General features: G+C 43.2%; 1 protein-coding gene across 3 annotated transcripts in view; it reads right to left on the bottom strand.

Annotated features, from left to right (window-relative positions):
- DSP (desmoplakin) overlaps positions 1–20,991 on the bottom strand; it is a 51,143-nt gene extending 30,152 nt beyond the window's left edge. For 2 of the 3 annotated variants that reach the window (XM_082234111.1, XM_082234112.1), the window contains exons 1-4: positions 20,329–20,990; positions 4,326–4,428; positions 2,184–2,332; positions 1,208–1,379 (exon numbers count right to left, since the gene is read on the bottom strand). In XM_082234111.1, the coding sequence (XP_082090237.1) occupies positions 1,208–1,379; positions 2,184–2,332; positions 4,326–4,428; positions 20,329–20,540 (636 nt within the window). In that variant the 5' untranslated portion in view covers positions 20,541–20,990. Of the gene's footprint in view, positions 1–1,207; positions 1,380–2,183; positions 2,333–4,325; positions 4,429–20,328 lie in introns of all 3 variants that reach the window. The other variant, XM_082234110.1, reaches the window with a different exon arrangement.
- Positions 20,992–21,579: the final 588 nt, after the last annotated feature.

Here is a 21,579-nt window from a genome sequence, read left to right as displayed (position 1 = left end):
CCACGGCTTTCCTATCTCCAAAACGACAGGGAAGTAAAACAAAACACTTTCAAGAAAACAAAAGCTACCGGCGGGGCTTCCCTACGTATCACATTTCTTTGGCATGCTGTAACTTGGGCTCTGCAGACAGAATGCAAAGCCAGAGAAGGTCAAGGTAAGATAAGAAAGTTGGAAGGCAACTAGGTCAGGAAGCCTATTTACATTGGGCTGACAACACGGCAGGTATTTGGGGAGGGACTTAAAAGGGGGCCCCATCTCCCCTTCTGTACCTGCAGAGTATGTAGCAATAGTGTGATTGTGTGTGTCATCCTCTCCTGCTTCCTGCCCTATGCTGGTGGCGTTGCTCTGTTTGGAAAGAGCATTTCACATTTATGGTAGGTAAACTGTGACCATAATTGGACTCTGGCACAGCTGAAACGCTGCAAAGGCTTCCTAGGCGGCGGCGGCTGCTATAAGAGGGGTGCCTGTTTCCTTGCAGAACAGGTAGGGAAATTAAGCTGCCATTCAAATAGTCATCTTAAAGAAAACCATTCCATAAAAACCAACTGCAAGCCCCTTTAGCAAATGACTTATTGCCACATCTGCAGGTCTCTTGTTTTCCTTTCCATTTTCCAATTTGCCAGCCACATGAGATCTTTCATTCGTTTCTTTTTCTGTCCACCGTATTCTTTTTTTCTTCAGTTATTGTCTGAACCATTATTTTTTCCCACCCCTTTTCTTTATGCAAAAATAGGATGACTGTAGCAATGCACTGTGTACATAGAGTTAATCTTTGCTGTGCTTGGATTAATGTTCTGAGCTTGCAATAGGTGCGTCCAGAAGGTTCTAAAACAACACAGACTCAAGAGAAAGGGGCTGGCTTACTTTCCCTTAACTCCTGCTGATATTTTATTTTGAGGCTGGAAAGTGCCGTGCCCAGAAGCAGACAATGGGAAGGGGACTCCCTCTCCACAGTCCTATCGCTGTGGCTTACCGGGAGGGACACCTTGGCAGGAGCACTGAATTGTCACTGCGTCTGCACTGCACCAATCTCCCCACCTCACCCTTCCCAGCAAGCCACAGTAACGCCGGCGACAGGAAACTAGGGAGACACCCCTGCCACTCCCTGAATTGTCAGAACAAGAACTGGCTGGTGTGGTGTTGGTGGAGGGGAGAAAAATGCAGTTCCATTTTCTCAACAAAAGCCAGAGCACGAAGCACACTTTACCTTCTGCTGCCTCATCCAGTTCAGACATTCTGTGGTGCAACGCCTGGTGTATTCGTCCCATCCCGATCCACTCTGGGAGGTAAACGCACCACCTTTGGAGCTAGCCCTACGGGCACGAGGTACACTGATCGCTTTGTAGAGGGCACGCATCTGCTCTTGAAGCTGAAGCAATCTGAAAGGACAACGAAGGAGAACAATGTCAAGGGGCTATAAGACAAAAGAGATGGAGCAAAGGAGGAGGGGGAATACATTTGCAGGCTCTGAGCCACCATAAGCTTGTAATGAAAAATATGGGATAAAGTCCTCTATTTCCCCCCAGCACTATAAACTTACTGGGTAACATCCAGTAATAGCAATGGTGGAATATGGGGATAATGCACTAGATGCCTGATCCACTAAGATGGTTCGCTGCAGTTTTGTTTTTGTTTAGTTTTTGAAAGACAAATAAATAAGTGCAATGAACATGACATTCCTGGATTGAAAAGAATAAGAATGGAAGGGGGAAATCCATGCTTTGTGTTCCACAGAATGAAATAGTACTAAAAATTCAAGGTACACAGTCTCATTAGATGAGCAAGAGTCCTGGAGAAGGAGAAGGAGAAGAAGAATTTTATTATTTATACCTCGCCCATCTGGCTTGGTTTCCCCAGCCACTCTGGGTGGCTTCCAGAACATAAAAAGCACAATAAAACATCAAACATTAAAAATTTCCCAATACAGGTATGCAGCACCACTATTTACTGTAGTCCTGAATGGCTTGCCATTTGGTACGCCTGACGAAAAGGACCACTTGAATCCACCAGAGCACATACCTGGTACAAACCTCCTCGTATAATTCATGGGCATCTATTTATTGATTAAACACAAGGCAGAGTCAAGCGCCTGGACTATGCTAAGTGTAAACTGAAGTAAGCCCACATATAATAACTAGAAGTCTGTGGGGAAAGGCCAGGAGACAAAAACAGATGGGCGGTACCTTTTCTGGTACAGCTCACAGGGCTGCCCCATTTGCCTCATCTCTCTGATCAGCCCATCGAGGATGTCCATGTGCTCATTTGCCTGAGCAAAGCAATCTTCCAGCTCTCGGTTCCTGCTAATCTGGATACCATCCCCATACTTCAGCTCCTAAGTGAAAGGAAACAAACAAACAAACAAAATCACCATATTTAGTTCAAAAGCCCCACCACCACCACAAAAATAATGTGATACCAAGAGGCAATGTGTGCAGGATGTTCTAAACTCTGGGGTTTTTTAATGCTGCAAGTTTTCTGTCGGTAATGCACTGAAACCCATGAAACAGCTAATATTTGAAATATATGTGGCGTGTTATTTATCGTTGCTGTTATCCATTATCATTATGACTACGCCTAAACTACACCAGGTACAGAAACAAAAGTGACAAGCGTGGTCTAAAGAAGGATCTGCTGGGTACAATCTCCTGGGAAGCTGTCCTGTGTGAGCCACTCAGGTGCTTGGGAGCTTTTGCCCATTAACTCTTGGTTCATTCCTGCCTTCCTTTCAACACCAGGATGGTAGCACTGCAGGGAAATGCCATTTGTTAAAGGCCTACCAACATCTGAGGCTAGGAAGGAGAATGAACAAATTGCACTTGCAGGTTTCATAGCAAGGCTCCGTTAAATAAGGTCTCACTTTCAGGCCAGCGGTAATAGCTGCTCAAAAGCAGCTTGGCTAAGGCAGGGCTGGACATGACCTCCTTGGAGAATTGAGGCCTATCCAAGTAGAGAGCAACTGGCCAGATGGACAAGTGGCAATCATTCCCCCTGAAGAGTCACCTGCAAGATTGGGTTATGTTTTATATACAAAGTCAATCCCAACCTTATTCCCTGGTAATTGGCCGCTTGGATGGCCACTTCATTCCTCCTAGATTTGTTTCTGAGATTATGTTCTACCAGCTGAGAGGGCGTTTTCTTAATAGGCATTTCTGCAAGCAACCTAGAAAGCAGTCCTAGAAACCTAGCTGTGAAAACAGTGAATCCTGAAAAAGAAGAGGCAGGGCACCAGCAGCAGAGGGGCAAGCAAGGAGGCAGACCTCAACATGGAGCTGTGACTCTGTTTATTAAATAGATGTGTGTGTATACAGGAACCAGCAGGCATTAATATGCTCTTCCTTGGGATGAACTGGGGGAGGGTGTAAATAAATGTACATGCTATTATAGTCATACTGCCTTCTCTCTCTCTCTCTCTCTCTCTCTCTAATATTCGGACAGTTAAGTATGTTTTGTACAGGAAGCTGCCTTACACCAGACCGTACTGTTTGTTCATCTAGTACAGCACTGCCTAATCTGATATGTATCAGCTCTCAAGGGTCTTTAGCCAAAGTCTTCTACATCTCCTGCTAGCTAATCCCTCGTTACTGGAGAGACCAAGGATTGAACCTAGAACAGCGGTTCTCAACCTATGGGTCCCCAGATGTTGTTGGACTACAACTCCCATCATCCCTGAGCTCTGGCCTTGCTAGCTAGGGGTGATGGGAGTTGTAGTTCGGCAACATCTGGGGACCCACAGGTTGAGAAAGGCTGACCTAGAACCTTTGAGTTTGCAGAGCAGGTGCTGCACCGCTAAGCTACAGAACCTCCCTCCCTCCCTTCCTTCCTTCCTTCCTTCCTTCCTTCCTTCCTTCCTTCCTTCCTAATAAACCAGGGGTCACCAACATGGGTGCAACGGAACCCTTGAAGCATCTTCTTGGTGCCTACAAAGCCCCTGAGCTCCCCGACCCCCAACTACTCCTTTGATCATAAGATTATACTTTTCCTCCTTAACTGGAGGACGACACTCTTTCTACTCTGGTTAATTCTACTGAATTCTACCTTGGAAAAATGAAACTACATTTGTGTGCACTTGCTCTCTTTTTCCATCTCACGAGAGTGCAGCTGATCCGGGGGAGCAGGGAAAGAAGTGACTAGTGGGACTGGCACCCACAGAACTTATTCAAAAAAGCCAGAAGTGCACACAAGTCTTAAAAAGCAGGCAACCTCTGTAATAAACTGTTCCACAGCATTTTTTCTGAGGTCTGCGTTCTCGCTTGCTCATTCAGAATGGGGAAACAGCATCTCCCAGGTTAGCATTCATATAGGTTCAGTGATGGAACAAGACTTACAGGCTGCACTATGAGTTCGGCACGCATGAGGCAATCGGAGCAATTTTGCAGAAGGTCTTGAATGGTGTTTTGACGCCTGGACATTGTGCCGGTTCCATTGTGGCTAAGGGAAGGAGAAAGAGAGGCCGAGAATTAATCACACAGATGTAATTAATCACGGATTTTAAATGCATTTCCCAAAAGCAAGCAGCACACCTTATTCAAATTAAAGTGTTGTAACCTGTGCGGCTTCACAGAGATTCTCCTTGATACACTTGCCCCTCCTTTGTGTCTGTCTGTGTGTGTCACAAAAGAGTTACAATGCTGAGTCTGCAGCCTCATAAAAACCACGGTGGGAATGTGAGCTAAGTAAAAAATAAATACTGGCTTGTGATTACCATTCTGCCAACGAAACAAACACAAGGATGAATGGTGTATGAAACAGACATTCTTAGTCTAGCCTAGAAACACACAGGAAGACCAGGACAGCCGGAATACTCAAGTGCAAAACTGCTCAGTCCATTCTCCCTTCTTACCCATCATTCTGTAAATTCCTCCAGAATTATATATGACACCAGCTGTCTTCCTTCAAATCCCTCCTTCTTCTGTGAAATCTGGACTGAGATCTCATTTCAAATGAAGCCAAAGCACACACCACTGTATTTGGTTATATACCCATCCCTTGTTATCCTTGGCCAACTCCTCTGTTACCTCCTCTCTGAACTGTCTAAATTTAGGCTAAAAGAACCTTGGGACAGGGGTTCACTTACATTACACTACAAAGCATTAAGAGCACTGATGGTGGTGATGATATGATGATGATAAATGCTCAAGCTGAAACCTGTACCTGATTTTCTGAACCTGTTACGGATATTTAACCAGACAGAGAATACAGACCTTGCTTTCTCAACCAATCTACAAAACAAGATACTATTCCAGATTCATGTATGTGGCATCTTGGTGAGGGTATTGCCAACCAGCTTTTATGTAACAGAGCCTAAGGGCCCAGGCATGACAAGGTTTTATAATAAGAAAGAAGAAGAAAGCCAACACATAACATAAACTTCTGCCACTACTGAAGTTTTATCCAGAACAGCATTCCCAAGTAAACTGAACCTATCCTGAACAAGATATTCAGAAACAGTTTGGGAGCTTGGGATTATATACGTCCAAGGAGAAGGGATCAGAGTGGATTCAGAAAGCCTGTTTGGAACCCAATAATGTGGTTCTTTCCATTTGAGCTCAAAACACATTCAATATAATCAGAGGATTTCCGTACCTGAGACTTAATCTGTCTTTTTAGATACAATGATTCCAAAGTGATAACAGTCCAAGAGAACCATCTTTTGGAATTCTGTATTGTCAACTGGAAGACTGAGCTGGGATAGCTCTGTCAATAGAGCAGGAGACTCTTAATCTCAGGTTCATGTGTTTGAGCCCCACGCTGGGCAAGAGATTCCTGCACTGCTGCAGGGAGTGGGACTAAATAACACCAGGAGTCCCTTCCAACTCTACAATTCTATTACTTTCAAGGCAGAAAAATACATTCTGGAAATCGTGCTTCTAACAGGAACAGCTTAGTAATGTAGCCTGCTTAGAAAATCTCCTTTTATGTAGGTAAAATGTACCAGTACCATAGAGAAGAGACTACAAGCTTTGGATAACTTGTTTTTAAAAATGTATGCTACCAGGTTGGGAAACCTCTGGCTTGTCTAATGTAGCCCACCAGGCCATTTCCCCCAAACACCCACCAGCTGACGTCACTGGTTCTGTCAGCTGATGGGTGGAAGGATAGGGTTTAATCCTTCACTCCTCTGTTCCCAGCAGCGAACAGGATCACAAAGCCTAGACAACAGGATTTCATCTTTGGTCATCAACTGATGAGCAGAGATTAAAGTCCCTTGCCTACTTATTTTAGGGGCAGCAGTTGGGAGATGGGGGCTTCCTCAACTCCCACCCAGCCACTGCTGCAGCCTGCTAATAGGAGAAGAAGAACAAAGTGCATTTTGAAACAACCTCCCTGTTAAAGGAAGGGGTGTTCTGCTTCAAAGGCCGCTTTATATATAATATACACAAAGGATAGCTGTGTGAGAGAGGCAGCTTTGCAAGTGTTTGGTCATGCTGCACTCAGCCACAGGTGCAAGCCTGCACTAGTTGTCTATGGGTGAGGTGCTGCAAACTAGGAGCCACACCTCACTGATGGCATCAGAGCTCACCCAACAAGCTCAGGCATTTCCCAAATCGAAGCACCTCTATTAAAACAGATACTTTAGTAAACCAACAAACTTCCAAGCTTAATCCAGCTGGCTAAGTGCATTCACTTGTACTGATTATTTTCTGCAGCGTAAGCTAAATTCTATCCTGTGCAGTCAGATTCAAGAGCTCTCTTGTAACAACAACAACAACAACAACAACAACAACAATAATAATTTAACAAGTGAATTATTACAGTCAGCATGTGTATTGCTCACCTAGTGACTTCAACGCGATTATGGATTTACATGCAAGTTCATAAAGCAATGAATTAAACATCAAGTGACAACTGGCACATGCAAAACAGCCACTGCAGTTCAAATGCACAATACTTTTAATATCTGCCAAACTTTGCAGCCTGTAAATGACTTTCTTCGTATGACAGCAAGGGCTGCCCCTCCAAATTTAAAGTAGGCTCTTATGTATGATCAAATGAAGTAAAGAAGTAGGAAAAAAGAAACAGAAATTAAGTGAGGCATGTTCATTAATTTCAACAGGTCTACTCTAACAAGGGAGGATAAAAATCAATGGTTTTCTTTTTTAAAAAATCAGATTTTTTTTAAAAAAGTAAATCAGTTTTGATTTAAATTGGATTTTTTTATTTAAATCGGATTTTAAAATAAAATGCTTTTGGAGGAAAAATATTTCTAAAGATAGTTTTCTATTTAAGTTACATTATAGTCCAAAGGCTATTCACGAGGAAATAAGGATTTGTTTAAAGTTTTTCATGTGTGCTAAAACTCAGTCTAAGGTTTTGGGTTTTTTTTTAAAAAAAATAACCACATCAGTTAACAAACATGGATACATATGCTACAATGTTATTGTTTTAGTTAAATAAATTGTTTAAATTGTTATTAAGGAAATGATTATTTTTCTCCTTCCAATAAAGTACAGTGGTACCTCAGGTTACAGACACTTCAGGTTACAGACTCCGCTAACCCAGAAATAGTACCTCGGGTTAAGAACTTTGTTTCAGGATGAGAACAAAAATCGTGGTCCGGCTGTGCGGTGGCAGCAGGAGGCCCCATTAGCTAAAGTGGTGCTTCAGGTTAAGAACAGTTTCAGGTTAAGAACAGACCTCTGGAACGAATTAAGTTCTTAACCCGAGATACCACTGTACAGCAGAAAATTGTCCAAATATAAACAGTTAACTTATTAAACCTCACAATAATTACATAATTATCTGTCTATATATTTCTAATAGTATAACCAAATCAGAATTTTTTTATATAACTGTAAAAACTACTCTGAAAATTTATTATTCCAAAAATGAAACCTTCATCTGGTTGTAATTATTAAGATTATACCAGCAAGAATGAGTCTTTCTGTAAAAAAAAAATGATTTAAATCAAGTCTTACTGATTAGTGATTTAAAACGTGATTTAAATCAAATCCACCCTGACCCTTGACTACAACTAGCATTGAGTGCAACCCAAAATTATTTTCACGTGCTGTTACACGTGCATCTGTGATTCAGCCTTGAAATTGGAAAGATTTTTATAGTCATTTTTCCCAAGGCCTGGCTTTTCTACATCAGTTTTGCACTGTGACCACTTCAGCGGGATGTGCCCTTTACCAGTGGAACTCTAGCATTTACTGTGTTTCTGTGGGGTATTTTTCAATAGATTTCTCTCATGTGGCAAGTTCCAGATTTAACCACACATGGGTGTGCGCAAATGAAACCTGCGACACAGAGATACAGCAAAGTCACTACATCAAATAGAAAAGGGTGTGAATCATATGAGAAGAACTGTGTTCTAAGCTGCTGTCACAGATGCCAGTGATACTGCTTGCTTTCAGACATAGTAATAAACTAGAGGAAAAACATTTGAGAGCCCCAGGCTAGCACAGACCTCCCCCGCTTCCTCCTCTGGTACAACCATGAATCGATAGAAGCTTCCACTTGCATTTTTTATTAAACACAATTTGTCATAATGTTCGAATCTGGTTTGCTGAAACACGTCAATTCACATCTTGGGCAACAAAGCTGCCAAGTTTCAACAAACCATAGTTTTGACTGACTGACTGTTTTACGGTTTGGACGAAACACTAAACTGCAGCTAATCAAATACACAAGTGAAAGCTTCTGATCTCCTCTCAGCTGGAATAGAGAAGAGGGGAGGAGTACATTTATTTGAAGTTCACAGCGGCTTATTTCTGTTGCCACAGTTAGCCATTATTGTACAGTTGTGCCTTGGTTCTCAAACAATTTAAGACTCAAACATTTTGGCTCCCGAACACCGCAAACCTTGAAATGAGTGTTCCAGTTTGCGAACATTTTTTGGAAGCCAAACGTCCAACACAGCTTCTGCTGCTTCCGATTGAGTGCAGAAGCTCCTGCAGTCAATCGGAAGCCGCACCTTGGTTTTCAAACGTTTTTGGAAGTTGAACAGACTTCCGGAACATATTCCATTTGAGAACCAAGGCACGACTGTAATTCGAAAACCATTATGAGTCTGTTGGGTGTGTGGCTGTACACTGTATGTTTCCAGAACTAGCCAGCATAGATTGTAAAAGCAAATATGGACAGCTATAGAAAGAATAAATAAGGTTGAGGAAAGGTGAATAGGTGATGTTTGAGCAACTGCTAGGTTTGACACTTGCACTCAGGCTTCAAAATTAGCATTTTGCGCCCAAAGATTCTCCATTTGCGAGCACCTCAAAAAGTCTGGGTGCCAGTTTTTGTGCCTGGCTGGCCCTCAAGGATTACTGAAATGTATGTGCTTTGAAGTCTCAAAGTATATGTTAAGGATAGACAATATGTTAAAGAGTTCAACAATAAAGAGCAGAGTGTTTTGAAAACTGAAGTACTTTACCAATATTTTTATTGTAAACACCAAATTTCTGCTAAAAACGCTAACAGTTTCTGCTAAAAATGTGATATTAACAAGGTATCACTTATGTGAATTGTGTACTAGTTCATGCATATCAAAATAATAAATAAAAAGTGTTGCTACCCGACCGCCCCCCTGCCCCCCATGGCGACTAGACATTCTGTTTCGGCACCCACAACCCAGGTCCCAGAAGCCCTCTGGCTCCTAGCTTTTCCATGCCAGTTTCTAACACTGCTGCATTGTTGCCGTGCAGGGTGACAGAAAAAGGAACCAAACTCAGAAACGACATATTCAAGCAGGGTTCCTAAATCTTCCAGATTCTTCTTTTGGAATTGGGTATTGTGGCTTCACCTGTTCAGTGCATGGCATTGTAAGATGCCAGGTGTAAGATGCCAGGTGGGTATGGCTCTGTCAAGTCTGCCTTCCAGGCCAAATGGAGAAGATTTCTAAGGAGAAACATGGCACCTATGTGACCTCATGTACACAGAGCTCCTGCTGATGCCTTCTCCAGTCTATATGCTTCTCATGCCCATCCTCCCACTTGAAGTAGGCAGAAGAGAAAAAGCAGAGAGGTGGACCCCCAAAGAAGTCTGTGAACCCCCAAAGAAGTACAAGCAGCCACCTATTTTCTCCCATGGAAACGTAAACTCTACCAGCATCCATAATGCACCTTGATGCCACTGTGAGCCATAAAGTGAAGTAGATTGCTCACAATTATTGTTGAGGAAAATGTGTTCCCTCCAGCTCAGAAAGCAAGGGCATTCTGGGAAGGACCACCTATATTTGTTGATCCAGCATTCAGATAAGAGACTGGCGTTTACTGGCCCAGAATTCAAGTGAGGGACTGGAAGAAAGCAAAGGAAGCTTTTGATTCATTTTGTGTATGTGCCATCCTTGAATGCATGGAGGAGCCAACAGTCTCCTGCACTGTGGGGGGGAAAGAGAGTAAATGAAACATCTCTGCTGAAATAATGAAAATATTCATTTCCTACCATTCTCCCTGCATGCGTTTTCGAACTGATAGGTGTCATTTTTTTGTTTGCAAATCAACAACTTTTACATACTTCCAGCAACAACCACCTGTCAGATTTTTCATGCCCCCCTTTGTAAACGGTCCATGCAGCCCGAGTGTCACAGAGAAAGGGTATCACCCCCCCCAAAAAAAGCAGTTTTTTGCTCCACACTTGGGCCTAGCTCAGCGAAGTGCTTTGGGCTTACTGCATGAGGCAGCTAACATGAGTGTGCATAGCCCAATTCATTCAACTGTATGTACAGAAGTTGTCCAACTTGTATGGAAAGGTCAGAGCAAAGTATGCGCATGTGAGAATGCATGCCTAGGTACGCACAGATGTGATACAGTTGCTCCACCCTGAGTGGAGTCCGTTTGAGTTTGAGGTAAATGAGAATAAGGACTCCTCTCATTTTTTACGCTTTCACACAAAGGCTGATCAGTAGATGGCCCTAATTATTATTATTTAGATTGTAAACTCTTAAATGGCTGCCTATGAGCCCTACCCAGACACACACCCTTCCTTGGATGTGGGTGGGGTGGGCAGACAACTCTACACCACCCTAGGAAGAAACCTCAGGGCAGTATTACTCAGGTGGGGCCCCACAAGCAAAACTCTTGACTACTATTAAATTTTAGGAATGGTTAAAAACTACTTTTAAGTGTTGCTTTTAGATAAGCTACATGTGTGTGTGTGAGAGAGAGAGAGAGCACGTGCATAACAAGAATTAGTTGCGACTTCTTATTGCTCATATTTAAATAATTAAGCAATTCTCCCATGTGAAAAAAGGAACTGTGCTTTCTATTTTCACCTCCCAACCAACCTGTCTGAACAAGCATGGGATTACAATGAAAGGCAGCCTGGATAAAAGAAGTCAGATGCAAGGGGGGGGGGGAGGAATACTGTATGCCATGATTAAATCATTGAAGGACTTTGTACAGTCACTGGTGCATCACTTGGAGATAATGCAGGCAACAGTAACTTCTGACATTAATTACACATGGTAACCCTTAAAGAAATAATGTAGCCTACGAGGCGTAGCGAAAAAGGGAGTTAAGCAGTTATTATGTGCATTAATTTTTCTGTATATTGATGCAACGTATTACCACTGTCTTGAGGTGGGCAAATATATGAGATCAGAGGTACAGAACATTTCAGGAGATGCTCTAATTCCAAAATGAATAGAAAGAGCTGGGGGAAATGCCATGGATCACTGAGGACAGGACTCCTTACTGTCAAGTGTATCATACAATGTGCTCTGTCCCACTGCGGGGCTCTCTAAGGCAGGCACAGGAAAACTCAGCCCTCCAGATGTTTGGGACTACAATTTCCATCAACCCTAGGTAACAGGACCAGTGGTCAGGGATGATGGGAATTGTAGTCCCAAACATCTGGAGGGCCGGAGTTTGCCTATACCTGCTCTAAGGTCTGCCAAGATTCTCTTCTAAAGTACCTGTCAAACACATCTGATTAAAAATTATCTACTGGTGGAGATGTTCTGAAAGAGTCCCAGTTATCAATTGTTCACACAGCCATGATCCATCACATTCTTCTTATCCTTTTTTAAATCCCAAAGCAACCTTAAACCTACACAACTGTGAACTTCACTGCCCCCCAAGATTGGATACTCCCCTACCGAAAAGATTAAACCCCTGTATAAAAATTTGTTGGCATTTACAACTGTGGTTGAATGCAACTTGCACAGAAATGAAAATCAAGTGTAAATCTACACCATTAGTAATCACTATTTTGAAAGAGTTCACACACCCATTCCACATCAGCTGCAGAATGCTGCTATGATTAGGTTTCCACTGGCTTTGTTTCTTAAACTTTTAAAAGGTTAAATGGCACAAATAAGACGGATCCAATGTCTGTCCCTTTCAAAACTAACCCAGGAATGTGCCAAGCAGCCTGTTTGCTTGGGGTTTTTTTAATAGGTTGGAGGCTATTTGGATAATTACAAATTTTATACCTTTTATACATTGTTTTTAAAAAATGAAGCAATTAATAAATTGCTCCAATAAATAAATAAATAAGGCAAACCTGTCTCTGCAATCGTAAAGAACTTTACTTCCTTTTTAAAATGCTAACAACAGCCTGAGGTCACACAAAACACTGCCCATTCTTAGCTTTGGAGAATCATAACAGCAAAACAAAACATTTAATCTTCCCAGGGATTATCCAGTGACGTTATCCCCCACTGTAGTTCCCTGCACTTTCCCAGCATAGTCACTCTCCAGCATTAATTCCCCTTGCTTTGTTCTCCTTAACCATGGTTCAGCATTACATGCAAACCATCGCTAACTATGGTTCCCAATTCTTTCAACCAATTCTTGAAATGAGAGTTAAAGTCGGCACGCAAGACCTTGATCAAGAAACAACCTTGTTACGTATTCACCATGGTTAGCAATAGTACATAAGTAATACTGAATGGTGATTAAGAGGAGGATTATACAAGCTCACAACCTACTTCTGATCCATGGTTAAGAGAGTGGCAGACAAAATCTGCACTGGGCCCGAATAGGGATTTGAACACAGGACTTCTTTGCGTTGCAGCCTTTCCACTATGACACACTGGCTTCACTCCTTTAGGACTGTGTACCCCATATCATTTGACTTAAAAGAGAATCATCACAGTTGATGACACAATATTTGGGCATCAAGCTTGCTGCCTCAGCACACCCAACCTTTTGACAAGGCTTCATGTGCAGCTCTCCCAGAGTCTGTGGCAAAGAGGCCTCGCCCCTTTTTCTAATGAAAGGCTTATCCCTCTTGTAGTTCCTCATGACTAAAGATTTGCTGTGTTGCAGCACTCTTTGCTTCTAGTGGGTTTATTTTATTATTATCATTTCTCTCTCCCTCTCTTGAGCTAACCCACCTGCAATAATTAGCTATGTACAATTGAAGAGTACTTGGCAAGCAGATTCTGCTCTCTGCTTTTTATCGTGTGATCATTTCATTAGTCATGGCATATACAGGACACTCCTAACGCACAACTTGGGATATCATGACGGGTGGCAGCCTTCCTTTATTAGCAAAGAAGAGACTTGGTGTATGTATTCACACAGGGCAGGGCTCTGAAAACGGAGACATAGGGAGATCCCAATTTCTTTTTTAAAAAATTAAGCTGTAATTCTGGTCTTTGCATGACTGTTCAGTCTGCTATTCCAACTTGCCTGTGCAAGTTACATCGGAAGGACATTTGCTACAGCAGATTTTGAAGCGGCTGTTATGATCGTTAAGTATCAATGCAGGTACCATACACTTGGAAACCTTATGCAGGCCAACTTTAAAGGAAACAGTTACGGGGGAGTGGGGAGTATTGAACAGTGGTAACATGGTAACGGAGAGTGTGAATTGTGAGGCAGGAAATCCCCAGGTAAATATTGCCATGAACCTGATGCAAGCTATTTAATAACCTTGACCTCGGTATGTGTCACTGGTAGGATTTCTGAAATAACGCATGCAAATTATTCTATAAACCTCTGTACCTCCAAACAGCATAATGGAGAAAAACCCCTGGCTGAAGATGGCCATCCTGTTATAAAAGCACCAGATAAAGAGATCAAGAAGCTACATGCTGGAATTAGGCTTGAAAATAACCTTCTGCTGGTGTCAGTAGACAGATGTTTTCAAGCCTAAATGGGGGTCTGGGGTGGTGAGGAGGGGAAGCTGTGAGAGGGATGTAGTGGTTAAGAGTTTGGACTAGAGAGACCCAGGTTCAAATTTCCAGCCAGCCAGCAAAACTAATAGGTGACATTAGGCTAGTTACTATCTCTTAGCTAACCTTGCAGGGTTGTAGTTAAGAGAAAATAGGTGAGTACTCTGAACTACATGGGGCAGGGCAGGATTTTTTTTTTAAAAAGTAATAAGTACAGAATCATAATATTTTCAGCAGAGATGTTTTATCATCATGATTATCCAATGCTCTGTCACAGTGGTTCCCAAAGTTTCCCCCCCAACAGAGGCCTGGAAATTGTTGATGGTCTTAGTGGACCTCTTAATTATTACAATGGTGTGTGTCACAAATGTAATGTGCTGTGCCAGATGCTGTACATTTTTTAAAATTGTCTTTTTATTGCTCCTTGCATTTTATTGTATTGCAATTTGCATTTCATAGAATTCTAATTTTAACACCATTAAAACGCATGCAGCATTAAGAAACGGAAGATGTTGCAGAGCAGAGGGGGAAATACAATTAAAAAACAATATGGACATTGAATGAGGACATGCCACAGACTTCCTCAATGAGGCTTGTGACCCATCAATGATCCATGGACCACAATTTGGGAACCCACACTGCTCTACCACATGGTGCGCCATCATTTTAATCTCATTCAGCATCACTGTTGTGGATCCTACATCAAACTGGCTAAAGATCTGAGCAAAATAAATATGTGGACCGCCTGCCCCCCGTCAACACACACCTGTACAAATAGCATAGTGCTGCGGATGTTCGTCGAGTAAATACTTGCAAAGACTGTGTGTCGACAGGAGGCAACCACCACCCTGTAGTTACAGAAGCCAACACCACTAGAGCAGGCATAGGCAAACTCGGCCCTCCAGATGATTTGGGACTACAACTCCCATCAGCCCTAGCTAACAGGACCAGTGGTCAGGGATGGTGGGAGTTGTAGTCCCAAAACATCTGGAGGGCCGAGATTGCCTATGCCTGCCTAAGAGGTATATAAAGACCTTTGGTTTCTCTCAAACCTACTGGGAGTAGCTTTAACTATTGTGCTCTGCAGTGTACACAATTCAAAGGGATTGCTGGTTTAAAACAGTGCTAAGGGTGTTATAAAAATTTTTTTTTAACTGAATTGCAGAAACAGGCTGGCAATTGAGGGCAGCAGTGTAATTCCCTGTCAATTGAGGTTCCACAGAAACCACCCTCTTCCTCAGTTCCCAGGGTTACAGAAGCTGGGAACATTACAGAGACAGCTTGCTCAAGCCCTCAGGGCAGGGAGAGGCTGGAAATGCTACCTGAGCAAGGTACTAGTTAATAAAATGAACAAAGGGCGACAGAATAAGCCTCGGCAGGACAGAGACTCCGCCCCAAAGGTAACTATGCTGAAACTCAGATGGAAGTATCGTCACTTTTGCATTTAAATTTCCATATTTCTCTCTCACACACAGAGAGAGCAGTATTTCTGTTTGAATGCAGTTCATAAAAAAATAATAAATGGGCTAAACGCCTGATCCTCAAGACTCATATCCGAGAAGTTTGCAAGGTTTCAGAAGTTTTTGCAGGCAAAAATGGAACAAAGAGAAATAAAGAAAAAATGCACTGAATTCTGTGTTTAACAAGTGCTCCTCTGAAATGCTGCATGCTTTTCAGGAAAGTCACTAGTTGTTGGAAGGATAGGAGTTACTGTTTTTACAGCCTTCTATTGCCTAATGCACTTCCTCTGCTACCAGGTTTACTAATCTAATCTGAACTAATTTCAGCAAGGGAACTCATGGGATGAATTCATGGATAAGCTATGCTGTCACTAAAGACAAATGCAAGGTCTCTAGTCCTGGGTCTATCTTGAAACATTCTTCTGAGGTTACACAGGATAGTAATTAAATTGCTGGCAGCTTTTGCTGGGCTGACAAGGGTGTAAATCTGCCATGTAATCAGACTCCAATTTGGGCCCAGATAAGGTTTAACCTGTGAAATACAAGAAAACAAGACATTGCGAAACTTGCAATACTATGTGCAGATCTAACTAGTAAATCACTGATTAACAAACAAGTGGGCAGATCCTTTTGAAACAATATAGAGCCAGCATTCCTTTATGAATTTAGGCACCAAATTATACTCACAAGTAACTCAACTTTCTGTAATAAAGTTCTGCAAGACGCTAAATTTGTGGAAACCAGCCCTGAACTTAGCCTCCAGTTGTGCAACAGAAAAAGTACAAAATTATATAAATAGTTTAGCATATCTACTTGTACAGCATTTTATACAGGGATTCAAACCAGGGTCATAATGAACCAGGCACATCTATTGCATACCTTCAGTTAGGCTGCAGTCCTAACCATGTCTATTCAGAAACAAGCTCTACTGAATTCAACAGAGCTTATTCCACGGTATGTGGAGTTAGGGCTGAAGTCTTATTTATCAACAGGCTTGTATGGTGGCCCTGTTCAGCCACACAAGCACAAAGGAGCTGATATGCAACAGCAGCACACTGGAAAAAATGATGGGACAGCTCAGAGAACCTTCAGTTGTTCAGTCCTACACAAAAGGAAGAGTAATAATGAGATGAAGAACAGTGACTGCTAAAGTCAACCTATACTTATAGAGCCCTGAACTTTTCAACACCCATGTAAGCATCATGGTATTAATTCCAATGGAGAGGATAAGTTCCTGGAATCCTATGTATGGTTGCCAGGTTTAATTTCTTCAGGGCTCCTGTGCACTTAACAGCTACATGACAGGTAAAAATCCAACAGGTGAAATTCATCAGCCTGGCAAAATATTTAACCTACTGCATTGCTGCCATTTTCCACATCTACGAGAGTGCCTGCCCATGATCAGAGATTGTAGTGCATATGCTAAATACTACCTTGCCTCTGCATAGCTGCTGCTGAGCTAGCCTGGGGTGGTTGGATGTTCAGATATATAGGGAACCCTAATCATGTTTCCCAAGGTCATTAAGGCTTGCTTTCTAGAAGGGAAGAACTGGGCCCAGAATGCTCCAGAATTGTACCACTAGAACTGGTGCACATACGTTATGTACTTAATGTATGAACTGATTCCACTGAAAAACATTGTGTTTGTGGTGATGTAACATATGAAAGCTCTACCCATGTGTTCATTTGTGAGATTTCATTCACAAGGGCATGTCTCCCACTAGATGCTGCTGTTATCAAAAGACAGGCATGATTGCATGAAGCATTCTTCAATAGACTGGGAACTTAACCCCATTTATCCTCACTCAGTACTTTTAACTCACTCAGTGAGTACTTTTAAGGCAGATCTCTTTCAACCTCTATTCCCCATCTGTAAAATGGGGATTAACAATTTAGGATGAATTAGATTATGTATCCCAACTTTAAGAAGAGTTTAGGTTTCTAGCCTTAAGCAAATACATTCTGAGTGTATACCACTGAGACAACACTTCTGCTGGAGTTTTTACAAGACCCACAAATGCTGATTCGATTTGCTTCCACGCAAAAATACACAATTGCAACTGTTCTGATGTATGACGTGGTTCAAACTCGATATATTGCACATGAACAATATATGTAAAATCTCTATTATGGTCTTTTCAGCCTGAGGTGAATACTTTATTTCCCCAGGCTTTTCAATGTGAAATATAATTTTAGTCCTTTTCAGATCACTTGCACTGATGTTATCCTCTGCTGCTATAGTCTGTTTTGGATTTGTTGTCACTTTGCATTATTGTATGTTACTGTTTTAATTTTGCTTATAAGCCATGCAGAGAACTTTTTTTGTCACTGGGTGGTATATACGGTAAATATTGCAAATAAATAGGTAAAATATATATGAAGCTGCCCTGCTAAGCTGCCTACACCCAATTTCTCGGGGGAATGGGGGGGGGAGAGAGAAGCAATATAAACAAAGCAGAAGAAATAAAGTGCCAAGGGTTATGAGGCAGGGTGGGGATGAGAATGGAATGATTCTTCAAACACAGAACACATTAGGGGGACTTGAAAACAAGCACGCTGTTTTACCAGCTGCCTGTGGATACACGCCCACACAGAAAGTGCAGCCCAAGTTCCGAAAAAGTAAACAGCTGCATTGCAAGGTGGACTGTGAACTTGTATTTTTATCGTCGAAGCCGACAGATCAACTTGTCCTTCGTTTCCTATAGCAGCTTATCTACATTCCTCTGGGAATTTTTACATTCCTAGAACACCACACACCAATGTGGCACCTTTACTGGAATAGCTTCCAGGTGTCATTTTTACTGCGCATTCATGATGATTTGAGCTCATGGTGCTAATCAGAGCAGCCATATGCAACCCGGATTTGTACCTGGGACAGTTTTGCCATGGTCATCCTGCTTCATTTCTAGTACTTATCCAGTAACTTTCTGCTGAAATCCCCTAATTTTGCATAGCAAAGGGAGTCCTCCCCCCACCTTTTGTGGCACTTTAGCTCCTGCTGAGAGCATTGAAGTGGTAGCATTTGAGCTACTAATCCATGAGTAGTGCATGATGATTGTGTCAAGAGCAACAATTCAGTAGTAAAACATGGATCTGGAGGTGTCCATGGAGCAGAAGAAAAGTCCTTCCTGAGCTGTCTAACAAACTACAACCCAGTAGTAGATAGGTAGCCGTGTTGGTCTGCCATAGTCAAAATAAAAAAATTCTTTCCAGTAGCACCTTAAAGACCAACTAAGTTAGTTCTTGGTATGAGCTTTCGTGTGCATGCACACTTCTTCAGATACCTATCTGAAGAAGTGTGCATGCACACGAAAGCTCATACCAAGAACTAACATAGTTGGTCTTTAAGGTGCTACTGGAAAGAATTTTTTTATTTAAACTACAACCCAGCTTTTTTAAAAAAAAAAAACCTGCTGAAACTCATTAAGCAAAGCAGTTGGCCTTTGTTAAAAGAAAGGGAGGAAGAAATTTCTGCGAACTTGAACTGCAAAACACATTCCTCAGAAGTCGGTAACTTCTAATCTGCAAGTAAAAAGTGTGGGACGGTATCAGACTCAGTAAAAAGAGCAATGCTCAGAAGAGCACTCCCATCACAGTTAGTCCACCTCTTCCACAGCTGAACCACACCACTGAAACCACTTTATGAGCCACAGTTAAATGAAAACCAATCAAATGTAAATAATAAAGCAAGACAAAAGAATGTTTCATATGTCAATGTTTTCCTTCTACAGAATGCACTTCCACGTTAGAAATACCACAACCTGCATGTATGAGCACCGTCGAGTCACAAATGTCTACAGCTTCCCACTACATGCATGTTTACTGAACTACACATGTGAAGGATTGCACAATTCACAAGACGCTGAGGTCAGTCACTGCTCCCTGATAAATCTGATACGTTTGTTTGGAAAACATTTGTGGCATACCTTTTGGGTGCACTTAAAAGCTTCATAGGAAATGTAATGTGTGAAGTGGTTCACAGGTGCATGTTATCTTGTAAACAGCAGTGCCTTCTGAACAGGAAAACATAACACATTTTTCTTTCTCGGGGCAATAAATCGAAAGTCTTTCTCATGGGAAAGCTAGTGACATTTAATTATCGTTCAGCAGTTGTATCACTTTAAAGAACTGGGTAAGGATGAAGATGTTCTCAGCCTCGATTTTTGGCAACTCCCACTCACAAAGGAAGTCTCTTTTACTGCAAAGAATCCTTATCTGGGAAAACTTAGCTGGAACTCATCCAGGAGGTTATCAGCCAAAGGCATGTAAGAGATAAGGACAAGAGCCGCCATGAAACTTTACATTTTCAATGGGGCTGAGGTAACTGGTGGAAACCCCCGAGCATTCCTCCTCCCTACCCCCCCCCCTTGCAAGGAGTTCTCATCAGCCCCTTCTCTCCCCTCCCCCCCAGCTCTAAAATCCAACAACAAACAGCAACTGAGCCAAACTTCAAAACACAGAACCTGCAGAGAACCAGCAACAAAAAGTTCTCAACTTCGCCGCGCGCTCACTTTTTTTTAAAGGCCCCCGAGGAAATAGCTTTGCCAATACTCCAAATGCAACCACTATCTTCTCCACCAATAAATTAAGCGCAATGTGGAAAGTGTCGAGGGGCGGCATCAAATAAATTGGTTGGATTTATTCACATTCAGAGAGCTTTGATCACAATCAAGGGTGGGAACCATTCCATAAACCGCTTCGGGTTAGCAACAGCGAGCTACAAACGCGCGCCTTAACGCGTGCGTCTGTTTCCAACTGGAAAATACGAAAATCAGGACGGTAGATCTCCAGACTGTTTGCACTTACGTGTAGCCTTCCGAGCTCATGTCCCCGTAGTTTTTCTGGATGTAATACATCTTATGAGTGTGGGTATGGCTGCTTCCCCCTCCTCCTCCTCCTCCACCTCCGCCGCTCAGCATCGCATGGTTGTTAATATCATAGCGCATATCCGGCCCGGAGTCGGTTCTGACCATCCTCCCCACCGTGTTGATCCTGGGGTGGGATCCGTTGATGCTCATCTTGGCGGCTGGGCTGGCTCAGACTTGGGTGCCTCAGAATCAGAAAAGGAAACCCCCACAGATCAGAACAAAAGCATGAACTTCTCTGGCGGGCGAAAGGCTGCTCCCCTCTGGCTCGCGCGCTCTCGTGCGCTTTCTCCCCCTCCCTCCAACGCCCGGCAGCAAGCGGCCTTCGCAAGGCGCAAGTCCTCAAGGAGTTAGTTCCCCAAAAGCGACAGAGTCCAAAAAAAAAGAGAGAAAGAGAAAGCGTGCAAAAGTGGTGGGGCAAAATGGAGGTCAAAGGCCGGGGTTGGGCGTTAAAGAGGGGAAGGGGATTTGAAGGGGAAGGGAGGGGTCTAATGAAGAGCAAAGTAGGAACTTTTAAAGTAAAACAGAAAGAAAGAGAGAAAGAGGCAGGTGTTGGTGGTGCTGAGCAGCCGCGGCGGCGTCCAGGTGAGGAGGCAGCCGAAGGCGCGGCGCTGCTGGAGATGGTGGCGGCGGGCGGGGACTGCGGAAGAGGAGGAGGAGACCGGCCAGTCCCCTCCCTGCTGGCACCGGAGAGGCCAAGCCGCACCTTGGGGGATGCTTTGCTCAACTTGCAAGCCTGGGCGTGGAGCCGCCGCCGCCCTCCACCCCACCCCACCCCCAGCCCTCGCCCGGCGACTGTGGGACACTCATAACAGCGCTGCGTGTCGGGCCGCCCTCCCTCCTGACATCTCTCGCTCCGCCTTTACCTGGGCCCAACCCAGAAGCGAGGGAGCCGACGCCCGGCTCGCTCAGGCGTCCTTAGCGCGCAAGAGGAAAGCAAAGCGCCGAGGCTCGGCTGGCCGCACCCTGAGCGGCGAGGAGCCTGGGGAAGGCGCGCGGAGGGGCTGGGCTGCGCCCGGCAGCTCCGTGGGAGAAAACCTCCCTCTCTCCTGCCGGGTCGGCGTAGGAAGCCAACTCCTAGGGGTCGAATATTCGAGGGGACCGCCCCCCCACAAAGTTTTTTTAATTATTTTATTTTTCGAATTTATACGTTTCACCGATTTTACAATCCTTTTGACATTTCAAAATTTGA

This window comes from Podarcis vaucheri (assembly GCF_965113315.1).
Source record: "Podarcis vaucheri genome assembly, chromosome: 8".
NCBI classification, from domain to species: domain Eukaryota; kingdom Metazoa; phylum Chordata; class Lepidosauria; order Squamata; family Lacertidae; genus Podarcis; species Podarcis vaucheri.
The sequence above is the reverse complement of the archived record's forward strand: the minus strand, read 5'-3'. Positions and strand labels throughout refer to the sequence as shown.